Source organism: Carcharhinus amblyrhynchos, chromosome 25, assembly GCF_965287045.1.
Source record: "Carcharhinus amblyrhynchos chromosome 25, sCarAmb.v2.hapA, whole genome shotgun sequence".
NCBI lineage: Eukaryota > Metazoa > Chordata > Chondrichthyes > Carcharhiniformes > Carcharhinidae > Carcharhinus > Carcharhinus amblyrhynchos.
In genome coordinates, this window is record NC_137348.1 from 1817672 (window position 1) to 1838586 (window position 20915).

A 20915-nucleotide genomic window follows, 5' to 3' on the forward strand; every position below is an offset into this window, starting at 1 on the left:
GATCCATAAGAGATGGACGAGATCCTAAATGAATATTTCTCATCAGTATTTACTGTTGAAAAAAGTATGGATGTTAGGAAACTTGGGGAAATAAATAGTGATGTCTTGAGGAGTGAACATATTACAGAGAAGGAGGTGCTGGAAGTCATAAAGCGCATCAAGGTAGATAAATCCCCGGGACCTGACGAAGTGTATCCCAGGACATTGTGGGAGGCTAGGAAGGAAATTGTGGGTCCCCTGGCTGAGATATTTGAATCATCGTTAGTCACAGGTGAGGTGCCTCAAAATTGGAGAGTGGCAAATGTTGTGCTTTTGTTTAAAAAGGGCTGCAGGGAAAAGCCTGGGAACTACAGGCCGGTGAGTCTAACGTCTGTAACGGGTAAGTTAAAAATCATAGAACCCTACAGTGCAGAAAGAGGCCATTCGGCCCATCGGGTCTACACCAACCACAATCGCACCCAGGCCCTACCCCCACATCCCTACGTATTTTACCCACTAATCCCTTAACCTGCGCATCTCAGGACACTAAGGGGCAATTTTTTAGCATGGCCAATCAATCCAACCTACACATCCTTGGACGGTGGGAGGAAACTGGAGCACCTGGAGGAAACCCATGTAAACACGACAGTTGTTAGAAGGTATTCTGAGAGACAGGATCTACGGGTATTTAGAGAGGAAAGGATTGATTAGGGACAGTCAGTATGGCTTTGTGAGTGGAAAATCATGTGTCATGAATTTGATTGAGTTTTTTGAAGGGGTAACCAAGAAGGTAGATGAGGGCAGTGCAGTTGATGTTGTCTACGTGGACTTTAGCAAGGCCTTTGACAAGGTACCGCATGGTAGGTTGTTGCATAAGGTTAAATCTCACAAGATCCAGAGTGAGGTAGCCATTTGGATACAAAATTGGCTTGACAACAGAAATCAGAGGGTGGTTGTAGAGTGGTGTGCCTCAGGGATCAGCGCTGGGCCACTGTTATTTGTCATTTATACTAATGATTTAGATGAGAATTTAGGAGGCATGGTTAGTAAGTTTGCAGAGGACACCAAGATTGATGGCATAGGGGTTAGTGAAGACGATTATCTCGGATTGCAACAGAATCTTGATCAATTGGGCCAGTGGGCTGACAAATGGCAGATGGAGTTTAATTTAGATAAATGTGAGGTGATGCATTTTGGTAGATTGAATCAGGGCAGGACTTACTCAGTTAATGGTAGGGCATTGGGGACAGTTACAGAACAAAGAAATCTAGGGGTACAGGTTCATAGCTCCTTGAAAGTGGAGTCACAGGTGGACAGAGTGGTGAAGAAGGCATTTGGCATGCTTGGTTTCATTGGTCAGAACATTGAATACAGGAGTTGGGACGTCTTGTTGAAGTTGTACAAGACATTGGTAAGGCCACACTTGAAATACTGTGTACAGTTCTGGTCACCCTATTATAGAAAGGATATTATTAAACTAGAAAGAGTGCAGAAAAGATTTACTAGGATGCTACTGGGACTTGATGGTTTGGGTTATAAGGAGAGGCTGGATAGACTGGGATTTATTTCCCTGGAGCGTAGAAAGCTGAGGAGTGATCTTATAGAGGTCTATAAAATAATGAGGGGTGTAGACAAAGTAGATAGTCAATATCTTTTCCCAAAGGTAGGGGAGTCTAAAACTAGAGGGTATAGGTTTAAGGTGAGAGGGGCAGTTTTTTCACACAGAGGATGGCGAGTGTCTGGAACAAGCTGCCAGAGGCAGTAATAGAGCCAGATACAATTTTGTTTTTTAAAAAGCGTTTAGTTAGTTACATAGGTAAGATGAGTATAGAGAGATATGGGCCAAACATGGGCAATTGGGACTAGCTTAGTGGTAAACACTGGGTGGCATGGACAAGTTGGGCCGAAGGGCTTGTTTCCATGCTGTAAATCTCTATGACTCTCTAACGGAATGATCGAGAGTTAATGAAGAAGTTGAGCAGAGAATCCTGCGGCTTTCTGTCTGTGAATCTTTAACAGTAAGAAGTCTCATAACACCAGGTTAAAGTCCAACAGGTTTATTTGGTAGCACAAGCCAGCAGCTTTTGGAGCACTGCTCCTTCGTCAGGTGAGTGGGAGTTCTGTTCAAAAACAAGGCATATATAGACACAAACTCAATTTACAGAATAATGGTTGGAATGCAAGTCTTCACAGCTAATCAAGTCTTAAAGGTGCAGACATAGAAACATAGAACAGTGCAGCACAGTACAGGACCTTCGGCCCTCGATGTTGTGCCAAGCTATGTCTGAACCCAAGACCAAGCTATCCCCCTCCCTATCATTCTGGTCTGCTCCATGTGCCTATCCAATAACGGCTTGAAAGTTCCTAAAGTGTCCGACTCCACTATCACAGCAGGCAGTGCATTCCACACCCCAACCACTCTCTGACTAAAGAATCTACCCCAGACATCCCTCCTATATCTCCCACCATGAACCTTATAGTTATGCCCCCTAGTAACATCTACATCCACCCGAGGAAATAGTCTCTGTACGTCCACTCTATCTATCCCCCTCATCATCTTATAAACCTCTATTAGGTCACCTCTCATCCTCCTCCACTCTAAAGAGAAAAGCCCCAGCTCCCTCAAACTTTTCTCATAAGACCTACCCTCCAAACCAGGCAGCATCCTGGTAAATCTCCTCTGTACTCTCTCCAATGCTTCCACATCCTTCTTATAGTGAGGTGCCCAGAACTGAACACAATATTCCAAATGTGGTCTCACCAAGGTTCTGTACAGTTGCAGCATAACCCCACAGCTCTTAAACGCAAAGAGAGGGTTAAGCACAGGTTAAAGAGATGTGTATTGTCTCCAGACAGGACAGTTAGTGAGATTTTGCAAGTCCAGGCAAGTCGTGAGGGTTACAGATAGTGTGACATGAACCTAAGATATCAGTCTCTGCGATAGCCAAGTTCCGCACACATGAGGATGGCCTCAGCCGGGATCTTGGGTTCATGTCACACTATCTGTAACCCCCACGATTTGCCTGGACTTGCAAAATCTCACTAACTGTCCTGTCTGGAGACAATACACATAGAACATAGAACACTACAGCACAAACAGGCCCTTCAGCCCACAAGTTGCGCCGATCACATCTATACCTACCAAGCCATAGAACTATCTATAACTCCCAATCCCATTAGATCCCATATACTCATCCAGAAGTCTTTTAAAAGACCTCAGCGAGTTCGCCTCCACCACCACCGACGGCAGCCGATTCCACTCACTCACCACCCTCTGAATGAAAAACTTACCCCTAACATCTCCTCTGTACTTGCTTCCCAGCACCTTAAACCTGTGTCCTTTCGTAGCGACCATTTCAGCCCTGGGAAATAGCCTCCGAGAATCCACCCTATCTATTCCTCTCAACATTTTATAAACCTCTATCAAGTCGCCTCTCAACCTTCGTCTCTCCAGGGAAAAGAGACCTAACTCCCTCAATCTATCTTCATAAGGCATGCCTCCCAATCCAGGCAACATCCTTGTAAATCTCCTTTGCACCCTCTCAATAGCTTCCACATCCTTCCTGTAGTGAGGCGACCAGAACTGCGCACAGTACTCCAAGTGGGGTCTGACAAGGGTTTTATAAAGTTGCAGCATTATCTCCCGACTCCTAAACTCAATCCCTCGATTAATGAAGGCCAGTACACCATACGCCTTCTTAACCACATCCTCCACCTGTGAGGCCGATTTAAGAGTCCTGTGGACCCGGACCCCAAGATCCTTCTGCTCTTCAACCCAGCTAAGACTCTTACCCTTGATATTGTACTCCTTCATCCCATTGGTCCTGCCAAAATGGACCACTGCACATTTATCCACGTTGAAGTCCATCTGCCACTTCTCTGCCCAGTCTTGCATCCTATCTATGTCACGCTGCAACTTCTGAATCCATCCAGACCATCCACAACACCACCAACCTTCATATCACTGGCAAACTTACTAACCCATCCCTCCACTTCCTCATCTAGGTCATTTATGAAAATGACAAACAGCAAGGGTCCAAGAACAGATCCCTGGGGCACTCCACTGGTGACTGACCTCCATGCAGAAAAAGACCCATCCACAACCTCTCTCTGCCTTCTGCAGGCAAGCCAGTTCTGGATCCACAAGGCCAAAGCCCCTTGGATCCCATGCCCTCTCACCTTCTCAAGAAGTCTTGCATGGGGGACCTTATCAAACACCTTGCTGAAGTCCATGTAAACCACATCCACTGCTTTTCCTTCGTCAATGTGTTCAGTCACATTTTCAAAGATCTCAACTAGGCTCGTAAGACACAACCTGCCCTTGACAAAGCCGTGCTGACTATTTCTGATCATTCTGAACTTCTCTAAATGCGCATAAATCCTGTCTCTCAGAATCTTCTCCATCTACTTACCAACCACTGAGGTCAGACTCACCGGTCGGTAATTTCCCGGGCTATCCCTGTTCCCTTTCTTGAAAATAGGAACCACATCTCTTTAACCTGTGCTCAACCCTCTCTCCACTCACATTGTCTGTACCTTTAAGACTTGATTAGCTGTAAAGACTCGCATTCCAATCATTATTGTATGAATTGAGTCTGTGTCTCTATATGCCCCGTCTGTGAACAGAACTCCTGTTCACCTGATGAAGGGGCAATGTCCGAAAGCTTGTGGCTTTTGCTACCAAATAAACCTGTTGGACTTTAACCTGGTGTTATGAGACTTCTTACTGTGTTCACCCCAGTCCAACACCAGAATCTCCACATCAATCTTTAACAGTGACAGGCAATCCCATAAAACTGCTAAAAAGCGGAAATGATCATTGACTTTATTAACAGAGTGTTAAAAACAAGGGAGCTATCGCTGAACCTTTCTGAATCACTCCCTAGGTCTGGGTTGCAGGATTGGGTCCAGTTCTGGGAATACACTCAGGAAAAATGTGAAGGTCTTGCAGAGAATGTGCAGGGAGATTTACTGGAATGTTCGAGAATGAGCAACTTTAGTTAACGTGGAGAGACGGGAGAACTGGGATTGTTCCCAAGGGAAGGTGTAATTGTTCAAAATGACCCAGGAGTTTGAAAGAGTAATTAAGGAGTAATTCTTCCCATTGGACAAGAGGGGAATTTAGAAGTTTTTAGTGTTATGATCTGGAAGGCGCCGCCTAAAAGGCGATGGAAGCAGATTCAACAGGAACCTTTCACAAAGGAAACTGGGGAATTAGTTCAAAAGGAAACCTTGCCGGGTGCTGGGAAAGCACAGAGCAGAGTGTGACTACTTCCCCATGGGTAACAGCAGCAGGAATGTTCCCCTGGTGAAGATATTGAAATGATAACTGTTGGATGTTTGGATCTTTTCCAGGGATTACCTGGTCCAGCAGGTGAGAAAGGTGAAACAGGTGATGTGGGGCCAATGGTAAGTCTGTCTTTGCAGCACAAGCTTCACTGAACTCACTGAAATGGATTTATATTCACTTTGGAGTGTTGAGAATGTGACTGACTTGTCCAATATTTCTATTCCCAGGGTCCGCCTGGCCCTCCAGGACCCAGAGGGCCATCAGGTGCCCCTGGAGCTGATGTGAGTATTATCTTCCTCTGTAACCTTCGTTACACTGTGTCACAGGAAACTCAGCTCAGCCACACTCTAGAACATTCTTTCTGAACAAATCACAAAATTGGGTGAAATGTTTTGTGTCCAACCAGTTCTACAATAACTTGTATCTATAGTGAACTGTCCCAAAGCACAGCGCAACAGTCCAGCTTGGAATCTGACACTAATCCACAGCAGGAGATATTAGGTCAGGAAACCAAACAGCTGCTGAGAGAGACAGCGGTGTAAGGAGGAGAGAGAAACGCTGAGGTTTGCATGTGGAATTCCAGAGTTTGGGAGACTGAAGGCTTGGCCACCAATGGTGGAGCAACAGAAATCTCTCAAAACCTTTATCTCATTTCCCCATGAATGCAATAATTTAATCCTGGTGCAGGAAAGTGGAGGCTGTGGGAACGAAGAACTGCTGAAACCTCGAGATTTGACAAGTGCAGAAACGTAGCAACCTGAGATTTCAACAAGAAGCCGGATTTGATCAGTGAGGATAGATTGGAGAGGTCGGGACTGTTCTCCTTGGAGAGAAGAAAGCAAAGGGGAGATTGCATAAAGATGTTCAAAATCATGAGGCGGCTGGACAGAGTAGAGTGAGGAACTGCTCCCCAAACTTAAAGAAGCAAGAGTGATGTGAGATAAAACTTCCACCCAGCGAGAGGTTGATGTCCAGAATGTTCCATTTGAAAGTGTAATGGAGGGAGATTCAACCAAGGTATTCAAGACGGTGTTCTAGATGATTATACGAATAGAAACAACGTGCAGGGAATGGGGAAAAGGCAGAGGAACGGCACTGAGTCATAATTTTCGTTTGGAGAGCCAGTACAGACATGATGGGCTGAATGGCCTCCTTCTTCACTGTAACAGTTCGGTGACTTGGCAATAAATTCAGTTTCCTGTTTAATCGGACCCTTCCTCAAAGACAGCACAAACCCAGAGTCAACAGTCAGGCAAGCCATTCAGTACAGATCACAATAAATCTTCAGATTGGAAATGGGAACTGATGTGAGATTGGACAGCAGGAAATACTGATATTGGTATAGTATAGAGGGAGCTTTACTCTGTATCTAACCCCGTGCTGTACCTGTCCTGGGAGTGTTTGATGGGGGACAGTGTAGAGGGAGCTTTACACTGTATCTAACCCTGTGCTGTACCTGTCCTGGGAGTGTTTGATGGCGGGGACAGTGTAGAGGGAGCTTTACTCTGTATCTAACCCCGTGCTGTACCTGTCCTGGGAGTGTTTGATGGGGGACAGTGTAGAGGGAGCTTTACTCTGTATCTAACCCTGTGCTGTACCTGTCCTGGGAGTGTTTGATGGCGGGGACAGTGTAGAGGGAGCTTTACTCTGTATCTAACCTCGTGCTGTACCTGTCCTGGGAGTGTTTGATGGCGGGGACAGTGTAGAGGGAGCTTTACTCTGTATCTAACCCCGTGCTGTACCTGTCCTGGGAGTGTTTGATGGCGGGGACAGTGTAGAGGGAGCTTTACTCTGTATCTAACCTCGTGCTGTACCTGTCCTGGGAGTGTTTGATGGCGGGGACAGTGTAGAGGGAGCTTTACTCTGTATCTAACCCCGTGCTGTACCTGTCCTGGGAGTGTTTGATGGGGGGACAGTGTAGAGGGAGCTTTACACTGTATCTAACCCCGTGCTGTACCTGTCCTGGGAGTGTTTGATGGGGGGACAGTGTAGAGGGAGCTTTACTCTGTATCTAACCCTGTGCTGTACCTGTCCTGGGAGTGTTTGATGGGGGGACAGTGTAGAGGGAGCTTTACACTGTATCTAACCCCGTGCTGTACCTGTCCTGGGAGTGTTTGATGGGGGGACAGTGTAGAGGGAGCTTTACTCTGTATCTAACCCTGTGCTGTACCTGTCCTGGGAGTGTTTGATGGGGGACAGTGTAGAGGGAGCTTTACTCTGTATCTAACCCCGTGCTGTATCTGTCCTGGGAGTGTTTGATGGGGACAGTGTAGAGGGAGCTTTACTCTGTATCTAACCCCGTGCTGTACCTGTCCTGGGAGTGTTTGATGGGGACAGTGTAGAGGGAGGCTGTATATAGGATTAAAAACTATATTTCCAAAGTACAGGGAAAGATCAAATCCACAAACACAGTCCTGCCTAAAAGTCTGTGGTCAATGAAGAGACTTGGGAAGAGGCGAGTGTTTCCTGTTTGCTGTGTGTATTATCCGGGTGTTTTACAGGGGAGTGTAAAGATCCAATTGGTCTGACTCGAGATGGAAAGTGAAGCCAGGAGTTTGCCAGTGTTTTATCAGCACTGTGCCAGTGCTTTGAGCAGTGTCAGTTGTCTCCTCCATCCTGCTGCTTAATGCCCTAATGTCCAATGTACTGTTTGTGTCACAGGGTCCACAAGGTCCTTCTGGTGGGATTGGAAATCCGGGAGCAGTGGGCGAGAAGGTAGCTTCATCATTAATGAAATCTCGCAATGTCTGTCCATCTGGAATTGTTTAACTTCCTGTCCAGAAGGGGAATGACCTGGAGTTAAATCACATCGCATTGCTTTCATTCTGATGTTGATTAATTTGGATCAGTGCTCGTTATAGATATGATGAAATTTATTGTGTTATAACCTGCAAGACATCACTAGCAGGGAAATGTGTCATGTGATTCAGTCTGCTTTACTGACACTGTGCCAGTGTTTAACTGGCACTGTGCCAGTGTTAGCCAGTGTTTAACTGGCTCTGTCAGTGTTAGCCAGTGTTTCGCCAGCACCGTGCCAATGTTAGCAAGTGATTTACTGCCAGTGTCAGCCAGTGTTGTACCAATACTGTGCTAGTGTTAGCCAATGTTTTACCGGCACTGTGTCAGTGTTAGCCAGTGTTTTCCCAGCACTGTGCCAATATTAACCAGTGTTTTACCAGTGTTAGCCAGCGTTTAACCAGCGCTGTGCCAGTGTTAGCCAGTGTTTTAGTGACATGGTGCCAGGGTTAGCCAGTGTTTCACCAGCACTGTGCCAGTGTTAGCCAGTGATTTACTACCAGTGTCAGCTAGTTTTTAATCAGCACTGTGCCAATGTTAGCCAGTCATTTACTGCCAGTGTTAGCCAGTGTTTTACCAATGCTGTGCTAGTGTTAGCCAATGTTTTATTGGCACTGTGCCAGTGTTAGCCAGTGTTTAACCAGCACCATGCCAGTGTTAGCCAGTGTTTTACCAGCACTGTGCCAGTGTTAGCCAGTGTTTTATTGGCTTGGTGCCAGTGTTAGCCAGTGTTTAACAGGTGCTGTGCCAGTGTTAGCCAGTGTTTAGCTGGTGCTGTGCCAGTGTTAGCCAGTGTTTAGCTGGTGCTGTGCCAGTGTTAGCCAGTGTTTAACTGGTGCTGTGCCAGTGTTGCCCATCCTGTCTCAACGATGTTGTTGTTTCAGTTTATCTCTGATTTTCTCACAGGGTGATACTGGTGAGGCTGGAGCACCGGGACCTCCAGGGAACTTGGGGAGGCCGGTAAGTACTTGCCACTCTGTCCTTTAATGAGTTATAGATTGTCTTGGAAAGTGTGTGTCCATCGCACTGATCCCTTGACCCCACCCCAATAGCCACATTCCTCAATCTTGGCCATGTTTTTCCAAATGGAATGGGTTCATTTAAAAAAGGAAATTGGGAGTCAGGGACGAGGCCAAGATCCTGTTGCAGTGAGGAGCGTTCAATATAAACAGAACAGAATTGCTGAGTTTCATTGGGCGATGTGTTCACCAGTCACTCAAAATAACAAATGACATCAAATGGCAACAACTGCACTCCCTCAGCACTGACCCTCTGACAGTGCGGCACTCCCTCAGTACTGACTCTCTGACAGTGCGGCACTCCCTCAGCACTGACCCTCTGACAGTGCGGCACTCCCTCAGTACTGACTCTCTGACAGTGCGGCACTCCCTCAGCACTGACTCTCTGACAGTGCGGCACTCCCTCAGCACTGACCCTCTGACAGTGCGGCGCTCCCTCAGCACTGACCCTCTGACAGTGCGGCACTCCCTCAGCACTGACCCTCTGACAGTGCGGCACTCCCTCAGCACTGACGCTCTGACAGTGCGGCACTCCCTCAGCACTGACGCTCTGACAGTGCGGCACTCCCTCAGCACTGACCCTCTGACAGTGCGGCACTCCCTCAGCACTGACCCTCTGACAGTGCGGCACTCCCTCAGCACTGACGCTGTGACAGTGCGGCACTCCCTCAGCACTGACCCTCTGACAGTGCGGCGCTCCCTCAGCACTGACCCTCTGACAGTGCAGCACTCCCTCAGCACTGACCCTCTGACAGTGCGGCGCTCCCTCAGCACTGACCCTCTGACAGTGCGGCACTCCCTCAGCACTGACGCTCTGACAGTGCGGCACTCCCTCAGCACTACACTGACTACTACATTTATAATCCTGTTATCTGCAATGTGTCTTATTCTGTACAACTGAATGAGTTATTTTTGACGATGCGCAGGGGCCTAAAGGTGAACGAGGCGAGAAAGGAGAATCTGGACCCTCTGGCGCTGCTGGCCCTCCAGGTCCTAAAGGTCCCCCTGGAGATGATGGGCCGAAGGGAAGTCCTGTGAGTATACGGATATCTCACCAAACGCTTCCATTTGTCATGTTTGTTCTTTACTCCCCAGCTCCTCCTCCTTAAACTTACAAACAACCTGTGAACCTTTCCTGGTGGAATCAGTCTTCCTTCACTTTGCTGCATTCCCCTATCGACTAATACGGTCTGAAAGCTGAGAGAGCGGCCAATACTGCTCCCCGTCTCTGTCCTGATATCGTTAATGTTGCTACATCCCAGAGAAAAACTTCCCCTGACTGACAGCTCAGACTCCCTGATCTCTACTGTCAATTTCACAATGGTTACTTACACAAGGTTAAGTGATTTCAATGTCTGTGGTTTCTGTTGTTGATACTTTAAGAGATCTGGGAGATACTTTCATCGCCTTCTCATGAGATCAGTCTTCTTTAACATAACAGAAAGCAATGAGTGAATCATAGAATTCCTATGGTGCAGAAAGAGGCCATTCAGCCCATTGTGTCTGCACCAACAACAATCCCACCCAGGCCCTATCCCCAAAACCTCACATATTTACCCAGACACCATAGAACATTACAGCGCAGAACAGGCCCTTCGGCCCACGATGTTGCGCCAACCAGTTTTTTTTAAAAAAAACACTGACCCACTAATCTAAACCAATCCCTTTTCGTCCATAAACCTATCCACAAATCTCTTAAACGCCCCCAAACTAGGCGCATTTACAACCGCAGCAGGCAGGGCATTCCAATCCCTCACCACCCTCTGGGTAAAGAACCTACCCCTGACATCCGTCCTATAACTACCACCCCTTAATTTAAAGCCATGCCCCCTCGTGCTAGCATTCTCCATCCGAGGAAAAAGGCTATCACTATCCACCCTATCTAAACCTCTAATCATCTTATATGTTTCAATAAGATCCCCTCTTAGCCTCCTTCTTTCCAGCGAAAACAACCCCAAATCCCTCAGTCTCTCCTCATATGACCTCCCCTCCATACCAGGCAACATCCTGGTAAAACTCCTCTGCACCCTCTCCAAAGCCTCCACGTCCTTCCTGTAATGTGGGGACCAGAACTGCACACAGTACTCCAAGTGCGGCCGCACCAGAGTTGTGTACAGTTGCAACATGACGCTGCGACTCCTAAATTCAATCCCCCTACCAATAAACGCCAAGACACCGTATGCCTTCTTAACTACCTTATCTACTTGATTCCCAACTTTCAGGGATCTATGTACACATACACCTAGATCCCTCTGTTCATCCACACTATTCAAAGTCCTCCCGTTAGCCCTATACTGAACACATCTGTTACTCCTACCGAAATGAATTACCTCACACTTCTCCGCATTAAACTCCATCCGCCACCTCGCGGCCCAGCTCTGCAACCTGTCTAAGTCACCCTGCAAACTATGACACCCTTCCTCACAATCTACCACACCACCGACTTTGGTGTCATCAGCAAACTTACTAATCCACCCAACTATACCCTCATCCAGATCATTAATAAAAATTACAAACAGCAGTGGCCCCAAAACAGATCCCTGAGGCACACCGCTCGTAACCGAACTCCATGACGAATATTTACCATCAACCACCACCCTCTGTCTCCTATCTGCCAGCCAATTCCTGATCCAAGTACCTAGATTACCCTCAATCCCATACATCTGCATTTTCTGCAGAAGCCCACCATGGTGAACCTTATCAAACGCCTTACTAAAATCCATATACCAAGGGGCAATTTGGCAATGGCCAATTAACCAAATCTGCACTTCTTTGGATGTTCCTTCTTTGGCATCAAAAAGCATTTTTATTGAAGCATCTTATTGTCACTGTCAGGTTCATTGTTCCTCTGTAGTGTACAGTGAGTGGGTCAGTGAGTAGAACATAGAACATAACAGCGCAGAACAGGCCCTTCGGCCCACGATGTTGTGCCGACCAGTTAAAAAGCAATGACCCTCTAACCTAAACCAAACCCTTTCCATCCATAAACCTATTCACGGATCTCTTAAACGCTCCCAAACTAGGCGCATTTACAACTGCAGCAGGCAGGGCATTCCAATCCCTCACCACCCTCTGGGTAAAGAACCTACCCCTGACATCCGTCCTATAACTACCCCCCCTTAATTTAAAGCTATGCCCCCTCGTGCTAGCTTTCTCCATCCCAGGAAAAAGGCTATCACTATCCACCTTATCTAAACCTCTAATCATCTTGTAAGTTTCAATAAGATCCCCTCTTAGCCGCCGCCTTTCTAAAGAAAACAACCTCAAATCCCTCAGCCTCTCCTCATAGGACCTCCCCTCCATACCAGGCAACATCCTGGTAAACCTCCTCTGCACCCTCTCCAAAGCCTCCACATCCTTCCTATAATGTGGGGACCAGAACTGCACACAATACTCCAAGTGCGGCCACACCAGAGTCTTGTACAGTTGCAACATGACGCTGCGACTCCTAAATTCAATCCCCCTACCAATAAACGCCAAGATACCGTATGCCTTCCTAACAACCCTATCTATGGAACAGATGTATGGAACAGTTTGGCATGGGGGGCATGAAGGGGTATAACCTGGCATGAGTGGAATGGATGGGGCATGGGGAGTGTAGGGGGGGAGTGAGCGATGAGATGTTTTCATTTGAACTGGGGCAGAGTCCCTCAGCACTGAGCTGGGCCTTTTAAACCTGTGGCTGGCCCTACCCCAGCCCACACCCACCCACACCCCGGTGGTAGGCATTGCCTCCAAGGCAGGCAGGCCAGGCCGGGCATTTTCCAGAATCCTGCTGTCCACCACGAGGAGGAAGACTCGGACCGATGTCTCTCTCACTGTCTCCATGCCAGTCTCCTCTGCCTGCTCCTGCTCAGGACTGGGCACTGTCTAACTCTCCGTCTCAGCCACAACCAACAGAACTGTGATCAAAGCTGGTGACCCCCAGACATGGGTCCCGACTGTGGACTCTCACCTTCTCATCACTCACGTCTCCAGATACTGAGATCTTTTTCACTTTGTTTCCTTTCTCTTAGGGACCAGTTGGTTTTCCCGGTGACCCTGGCCCCCCCGGTGAAGCTGGAGCTCCGGTAAGATGAAGATAGTTTTATTGAAAAGATAATTGCCATTGAGTGGAATAAACAATTGAACCTCTGCTAATAAATGTTTTCAGTGGATTAATCCAGTCCCGCGGAGTTAAAGATGGTCCAGTAATTAGATATTGTGGGTGGTGACCTCTGTTGTTCTGCTCTGAGCGGCTGACATTGTGAATCTGAGGCTCAAACTCTGTTGATTCGAATCGATGGAGATGTGATTGGATAGAACGTGAGGAGACAAAACATAACTCTCTCCAAAAGACAGGAAATTGGTACAAACCCCCCAGTAACGTGGTTTCTATTTCCCAACAGGGACAAGATGGACCTCCGGGTGATAAAGGAGAAGATGGCGAACCCGGGCAGATTGTGAGTTGAAAACTCATTGAGAACAGACTAAGATTAATGGAGTATTTTTTGAAATTCATTTGTGGGACATGGGTGTCACTGACTGGCCAGCATTTATTGCCCATCCCTATTTGCCCTTGAGAAGGAGGTGGGGAGCTGCCTTCTCAAATGGCTCACTCTGTGCGGTGAGTTGACCCACAATGCTGCTAGGGAGGGAATTCCAGGATTTTGACCCAGGAGTTAGGGGGATTCTGTCACGAGGAGATCAGCTCCTGCCTCCGCGATCATGAAACTGTTCAGAGCAGTCATTGCTCAGGTGGCTGTGATCGGGGGACTGGAGCTGGTCTCATTCACTCTCAGTTAGTGACAGGAAAACTAATCCAATGATTCAAACCAAACCCGGGCTATCAGGAATTCCTCAAACTGTGTCAAACAAACCCTCATGGAGCAGAGGCTGAAGACCCCAACCAATCAGGACAGAAACTCAATCCCAATTCAGAAATCTGGCTGAAATATTCAGAGCTCAGAGAAGCAAACCCATTTCCCAAGAGTGAACAGAAGTTTATTCCTGGAGTTTTAGACAGAATGAGATGCTGGAGGGTCAGAGATAGCAGAGCTGTGAGTGATGGAGGGCCACGAACATCATATTCAGCATTGCATGGCAGTTTGAATAACACGATAGACAGTGTGGCCACAGGCTTGGCTGAGGCTCCAGTGAGCAGCTGTTGTATCACACTGCTAGTCTCATAGGACCACCAAGCACAGCATTGCCTGACAGTCCTGAGAGACTGACCGGTGGCGCAGGAATCCCTCGAGTCCATCTCACTAACCTGTTTTCCATTTGGAACAGTAAGAAGTCTCACAATATCAGGTTAAAGTCCAACAGGTTTATTTTGTAATCGCTGAGCAGAAATGATAAAAAGGCAGAATTAAAGGCATTCTATCTGAATGCACATTGAATTCCCCTCCCGGCCTCGAGTCACTGTCTGTGTGGAGTTTCTGCTTAGCGACTACCAAATAAACCTGTTGGACTTTAACCCGGAGTTGTGAGACTTCTTACTGTGTTTACCCCAGTCCAACGCCGGCATCTCTACATCATGACTCCCATTTTGGATACAGGGGAGGGTGAAGTTCCTCCGGGAAGGGTGACAAGAGCCAAGTCTGAGGCACCTTGAGTGCCTCAGTCGTGCTGGTGGGGGGTTTGGGGGGGGGGGGGGGGCACTGATGCCAGGGGGAGGGTTATCATGGTGGGGGATTCCATTATTAAGGGTTTCTAGCTGTAGGTGTGACTCGGGAATGCTGGGCCAGGGTCGCAGAGTGGCTGCAGGAAGTTCTGGCAGAAAGGGTAAACAGCTAGAGGTGGCCGTCCAAATCAGCACCAACGACATCGATAGAAAGGGGGATGAAGCCATGACTGCTAATTTAAGGGAGCTGGAAAGATATTGAACAGCAAGATTTCAAAGGCAATAATCCCAGGATAACTCCCACAGGCCGGTGAGTACAGAACTTGGATGAATAAATGAATGACCAAATGGGGCATTGGGACTGGTTCTGGGGCAGGTGGCACCTTTTACAAACCGGGTGGGTTACACCTCAGCAGGACCAGGGCCAATGTCCTCACTGGGAGGTTTGCTAGTTCAGGAGGGCTTCAGCAAGCTTGGCAGGAGAATGGGAACCTGAAAGAGAATTCAGATGGCAGAGAGAGAAAGCTGGCACTGGGAAATAGTAAACTAGAGAGAAAGGCACCATCAAATAGGGTTAAATACAGAAAATGATAAAAAGGCAGAATTAAAAGCATTCTATCTGAATGCACACAGAATTCCCCTCCCAGCCTCAAATCACTGTCTGTGTGGAGTTTGCACGTTCTCCCCGTGTCTGCGTGGGTTTCCTTCGGGTGCTCCAGTTTTCTCCCACAGTCTGAAAGATTTGTGGGTTAGATGGATTGGCTGTGCTAAGTTCTCCCTCTCTGTACCTGAACAGGCGCTGGAGTGTGGTAACTTCATTGCAGTGTTAATGTAAGCCTACTTGTGACAATAATAATTTTTTTTTAACTAGTGAGAACAAGGAACTGAAAGAGAGATCAGTATTGATAAAAAAGTAACACCGGAGAAATTAATGGGACTGGAAGTTGAAAAAACCCCCAGGACGCAAGGACCTCGGTCTCAGAGTATTTGAAAGAGGAGGCTGTAGAGATAGTGGAAGAGTTGGTGACCATCTCCCAAAATCCCATCGATTCTGGAATGGTTCCTGCAGATTGGAATGTAGTAAATATCACCCCAATGAACGGAGCGAGAGAGAAAGCAGGGAAGTGTGGACCTGTTTGCCTGCCATCGGTTGTAGGGAAATTGCTGTCATTTGCTCTCGGGGGTAATGGGATTGGGCAGAGTCGGCACGGATTTATGAAATAGAAATGATGTTAAACAAACCTGTTTGAGTTCTTCTGAGGATGTAATTATCAGACTAGAAAAAGGAGAACCAGTGGATGTGGTGCTTTCAGATTTTCAGGAAGGTTTTGATAAGGTCCTAAACATGAAGTTAACAAAAAAACAACAAAAAACACCTAAATACAAGGTTAGTAAACAAAATTAGAGCACATGGGATCGGGCTAATATACTGGGATAGATTGGATAAACATAATTCTCAGGATGGCAGGGACACGGGAGGAGGAGGGGGGTGGGTACCGCAAGGATCAGTGAGGGGTCCCACACTGCATCAATGATTTGGATGTGGATTGAGGAAGATTTGTCCACTCGGAGGGTGATGAATCTTTGGAAGTTTCTCATGCAGAGAGTTGTAGAGCCTCAGTCACTGAGTGATGTCCAGGTCAGCAATCAATAGATTTCCACAGATTAAAGATATCAAGGAATGTGGGGATATTGCAGGGAAATGGTGATGAGGTTAAAGATTAGCTACGATGTAGTTGAGTGGTGATAAGCCTGGAGGGGCTGAATGCTAATCTCCTGCTCCTATTCCCGATATTCCTACCCTGAATCAAGATTTTAATGTTGCCTTTCTTTTCCCAGGGTTCCCCTGGTCCAACCGGTGAGGCAGGACCACCAGGTCCACCAGGGAAGAGGGTGAGTGTGAACATTCGAGTGCTCTCTGTAACACGCACACACAGTCACATAGCCACTCCAAACACAATCCCTGTCAATCTCCAACTACAGAGAGCTACACAAACCAACACTGATTAGGATTATCTCTTACAGTTTGCTCTTCAGTTAAGAACACTTTGAAGATGTTTTTCTCTGTTGTTTCCAGGGTCCTCATGGTCCAGCAGGTCCTGAGGGAAGACAAGGAGAGAAAGGGGCAAAGGTAAGAACAAGAGGTGTTGACCGAGAAGCTGTTTGGAGATCAGGCATTCTGAGTTATTCCCATTAACCCTGAGGATTCTCCCTTATTAACCCTGGTTCCTGCCATATCTCCACAACCCTTAACACCAACACTGAACAGATAACTCTCCATTTCCCATTTAAACTCTTCTCTAACTTGTTCTTTGAGACCCCAGTCCTATGTTCTCACACCAGATTGGTTAAGAGTTGTACAATTCTATCTTCTCATTCTAGTAAAAATTCACTAAATTCGTCCCAGGGTGAGAAGGATTTCTGCTGTTGCAATGCTGAGTAAATCGGGGCAATACTCTCTCGAATTTGGAATAACAAGAGGTGGTCTGATTTAAAACAGACAGGATTCTGATGGGGCTTGACTGAGTAGACAGAGAAAGGTTTGTCTTCCCAGCCCTGACTGGAGACATGGGTGCCTGTGGCTTGATCGTTTAGAATTGAAATGAGGACAAATTATTTCACTCAGAGGATTGTAAATCTTCGGAATTCTCTCCTTCTGAGGGTTGTGGGTGCTCCAAGGGCGAATCAGTGGAAGAGACAGATTTTTGATTTCTCCAGGAATGAAGGGATTTGGGGAGCAGGGAGCAAAGTGGAGTTCAGGTAGAGAACCAGTCCTGCTCTTATTGTGTACTGGAGCAGTCTCAAAGGGCTGAATGGCCTCCTCCTTCTCCTATTTCTTATGCTCTGGCCATTAACTAATTGAGCAATCATGATGTCTTTTCTTCTCCTCAGGGTGACCCTGGTGCTGAAGGTCCAGCTGGTAAAACAGGCCCGGTTGGCCCTCAGGGATCTCCGGGTAAACCAGGTTCTGAGGGATTGCGAGGAATTCCTGGTCCTGACGTAAGTAAAGGACTCCTTCTCCAGACCAATCCGATTGGTTCCTCCTGTCCCTTTATTTCAGTAACGTCTTCTTGTTTCTGACAATCTGAAATCTAGGATTTATTTAACACATTCTTTTCTTTGATTCAATTTAGGGAGAACAAGGGTTCCCAGGTCCCCCTGGTCCAACTGGTCCCCCGGGTCCAATGGTTTGTACTGGATGCACTCACAGTTAAATGTTGTTTCTCCAGCGGGTCGTGGATCCGGTGGTCACACTCATCCTGTTTTCTGTTTTCTAGGGCCCTCCGGGATTACCAGGTCTGAAAGGTGACCCTGGGACAAAGGGTGAGAAGGTAAGTCTTACAGATGATGCAATATGAGCTTATTAGGGACCAGGCCAGAAACTCTAAGGTGTTTTATAAAGTTGGCCTTGACCCCAACTTTTACATTTGTTGTTGGCATTAGGGTGAGTATCAGGTGTTTCACTCCAGGTGTGATTCAAGTGATCCACTAGGAAGCTTTTATCAAATCAAGTTTATTTAAGAACACAGTTAGAATATAACAAAAAGAATGAGATAACTTCTACCAATTAAAATAGTTAAATATGACAAAGCATAATCCTTAACAACTAGCAATCTCTATAATTCCAATTTAAAACAATATCCCTTTCAGAATTCGTTAACACTAAAACAAGTATGATTATATGGCTCTAGATTTCCAGCCTTTTAACACTCCTGGAGATCCAGACAGCAGTTTCCAGGTTTCAGAGGCAGAAAGGGAACACCTCCTTCTGCAGTTTCCAAACAGCAACTAACTTTGAATTCTCAGAGAAAGATCCATGCTCACACAGCAGAATCTTAGAGAAAGAAACATATCCCTTGGCAGATTCCAGCCTTCAATTTCAGAGAGGGGTAAAGAGAGGCATTGTCCACTCGCAACTGAAAGCAGCATTAATCTTGAATTCTCTTTGTTAGCCAAGCTCCATCCAATCATATGACCTTACCTTTTAATCAATCTAATCAAGTCCTATTCTGCAAAGCCCAGAGGAACAGTAAGAACAGTAGGTTAAAACAAACATTAGAGCATTTAGGAGCAATTATACTGCTGCAGTAGCAACACAGGGCAGCTGGATCCAGACACAATGGCATCGGTAATGAAGAAAACAGCTAAAACAAGAATCGTGACAAACACATTTCTCCAAGGCACAGTATCGTCACAAGCTGGTCTGAGTGATTCACCTGAGTTCTCCTACCCCAGACCTGGGTCACAGACTCTTTATCAAGTACTCTCCATTTAACTTTTCCATCGAGCAGATCAAACTTTAACACCAAGTCACATCAGAATTTATTGGGATAAATGACCACAGAAGAGAGAGTGACAGAGAGGTTTAGAGAAGGAATTCCAGAGCTTGGGATCCAGGTAGCTGAAGGCACGGCCACCAGTGGTGGAATGACTAAGATTGGAGATGGAGGATTGGGAGTTGCAGAGACAGGGATGAGGCCGTGGAGGGATTTGAAAACAAAGATGAGAATTTACAAGTGGAAAGTTTTTGTCAGAGCCGGAGCCATCGTTGTTCAGATAGCCCCAGGGACAAAGGATAGATTCTCGGATGAATGAAAATTCTTGCACCCCTTGTCACTGTGAATGTAACAACCTGGGTGTCTGTTGATTGGTGACTGTCTGTCTTGTGTTCCAGGGACATCCTGGTTTGATTGGTTTGATTGGACCTCCAGGAGAACAGGGTGAGAAAGGTGACCGAGGACTGCCTGGTCCCCAGGGACCTGAAGGTGCCAAAGGAGAAACGGTAAGCGCTGAGGGACCATCTACACCTGCCTCACTCTCTCAGTCCCTGAGTGAATGGATTCATCGAGAAACATTCTCTTCCGCCATAGCTTTGTGTGGTTTATTTGTATCCATTCTTGAGATGTGGGAATTTCTGGTAAAGCCGGAATTTATTGTCCATCCGAGTTATTTTGACAAGCTGATGGTGAATTGTCTTCTCAAACTGCAAATGGTCTGACAGAACTGAATGTTCATTTCAGAGGGTAAAGAGTCAACTGTATTGCTGTGAGCCTGGATTCACCAAACTGGACAAGGACGACAGACCCAAACTGGACAAGGACGACAGACCCAAATTGGACAAGGACGACAGACCCAAACTGGACAAGGACGGCAGACCCAAACTGGACAAGGACGGCAGAGCCAAACTGGACAATGATGACATACCCAAACTGGACAAGGACGACAGACCCAAACTGGACAAGGACGACAGACCCAAACTGGACAAGGACGGCAGAGCCAAACTGGACAATGATGACATACCCAAACTGGACAAGGACGACAGAGCCAAACTGGACAAGGACGACAGACCCAAACTGGACAAGGACAGCAGAGCCAAACTGGACAAGGACAGCAGAGCCAAACTGGACAAGGACAACAGACCCAAACTGGACAAGGACGGCAGAGCCAAACTGGACAAGGACGACAGACCCAAACTGGACAAGGACGACAGAGCCAAACTGGACAAGGACGGCAGAGCCAAACTGGACAAGGGCGACAGACCCAAACTGGACAAGGACGGCAGAGCCAAACTGGACAATGATGACAGACCCAAACTGGACAAGGACGACAGACCCAAACTGGACAAGGACGGCAGACCCAAACTGGACAATGATGACAGACCCAAACTGGACAAGGACGACAGAGCCAAACTGGACAAGGACGACAGAGCCAAACTGGACAATGATGACAGAGCCAAACTGGACAAGGACGACAGAGCCAAACTGGACAAGGACGGCAGACCCAAACTGGACAAGGACGACAGACCCAAACTGGACAAGGACGGCAGAGCCAAACTGGACAAGGACAACAGAGCCAAACTGGACAAGGACGACAGAGCCAAACTGGACAAGGACGACAGAGCCAAACTGGACAAGGACGACAGAGCCAAACTGGACAAGGACGACAGAGCCAAACTGGACAAGGACGACAGAGCCAAACTGGACAATGATGACAGAGCCAAACTGGACAAGGATGACAGGTTTCCTTCCCAAAAGGATCTGAGTGATTCAGTTGGGTTTGGACACCAATCCGACATCTTCATGTCGATTTTACTAATCCCACATTTTTCGTTTCTTGGATTTTAAAACTGAAATCCAATTCTCAAACTGGTGACAGGAGGAATTGAACTGCCATTCTCTCGATAATTCACCCAGTAAGAGCAGCACACAGCTCAGTATGGTCTTGT

At 47.1% G+C, this 20915-nt stretch overlaps 1 protein-coding gene across 1 annotated transcript in view; it reads left to right on the top strand.

Moving 5' to 3' along the window:
- col5a1 (procollagen, type V, alpha 1) overlaps positions 1–20915 on the top strand; it is a 268503-nt gene that overhangs the window by 221348 nt on the left and 26240 nt on the right. Inside the window, exons 47-59 of the mRNA XM_080212368.1 lie at positions 5335–5388; positions 5497–5550; positions 7931–7984; positions 8972–9025; positions 10011–10118; positions 13101–13154; positions 13473–13526; positions 16529–16582; positions 16767–16820; positions 17582–17689; positions 17824–17877; positions 17968–18021; positions 19365–19472. Coding sequence (XP_080068494.1) covers positions 5335–5388; positions 5497–5550; positions 7931–7984; positions 8972–9025; positions 10011–10118; positions 13101–13154; positions 13473–13526; positions 16529–16582; positions 16767–16820; positions 17582–17689; positions 17824–17877; positions 17968–18021; positions 19365–19472 — 864 coding nt within the window. The remainder of the gene's footprint in view (positions 1–5334; positions 5389–5496; positions 5551–7930; positions 7985–8971; positions 9026–10010; positions 10119–13100; positions 13155–13472; positions 13527–16528; positions 16583–16766; positions 16821–17581; positions 17690–17823; positions 17878–17967; positions 18022–19364; positions 19473–20915) is intronic.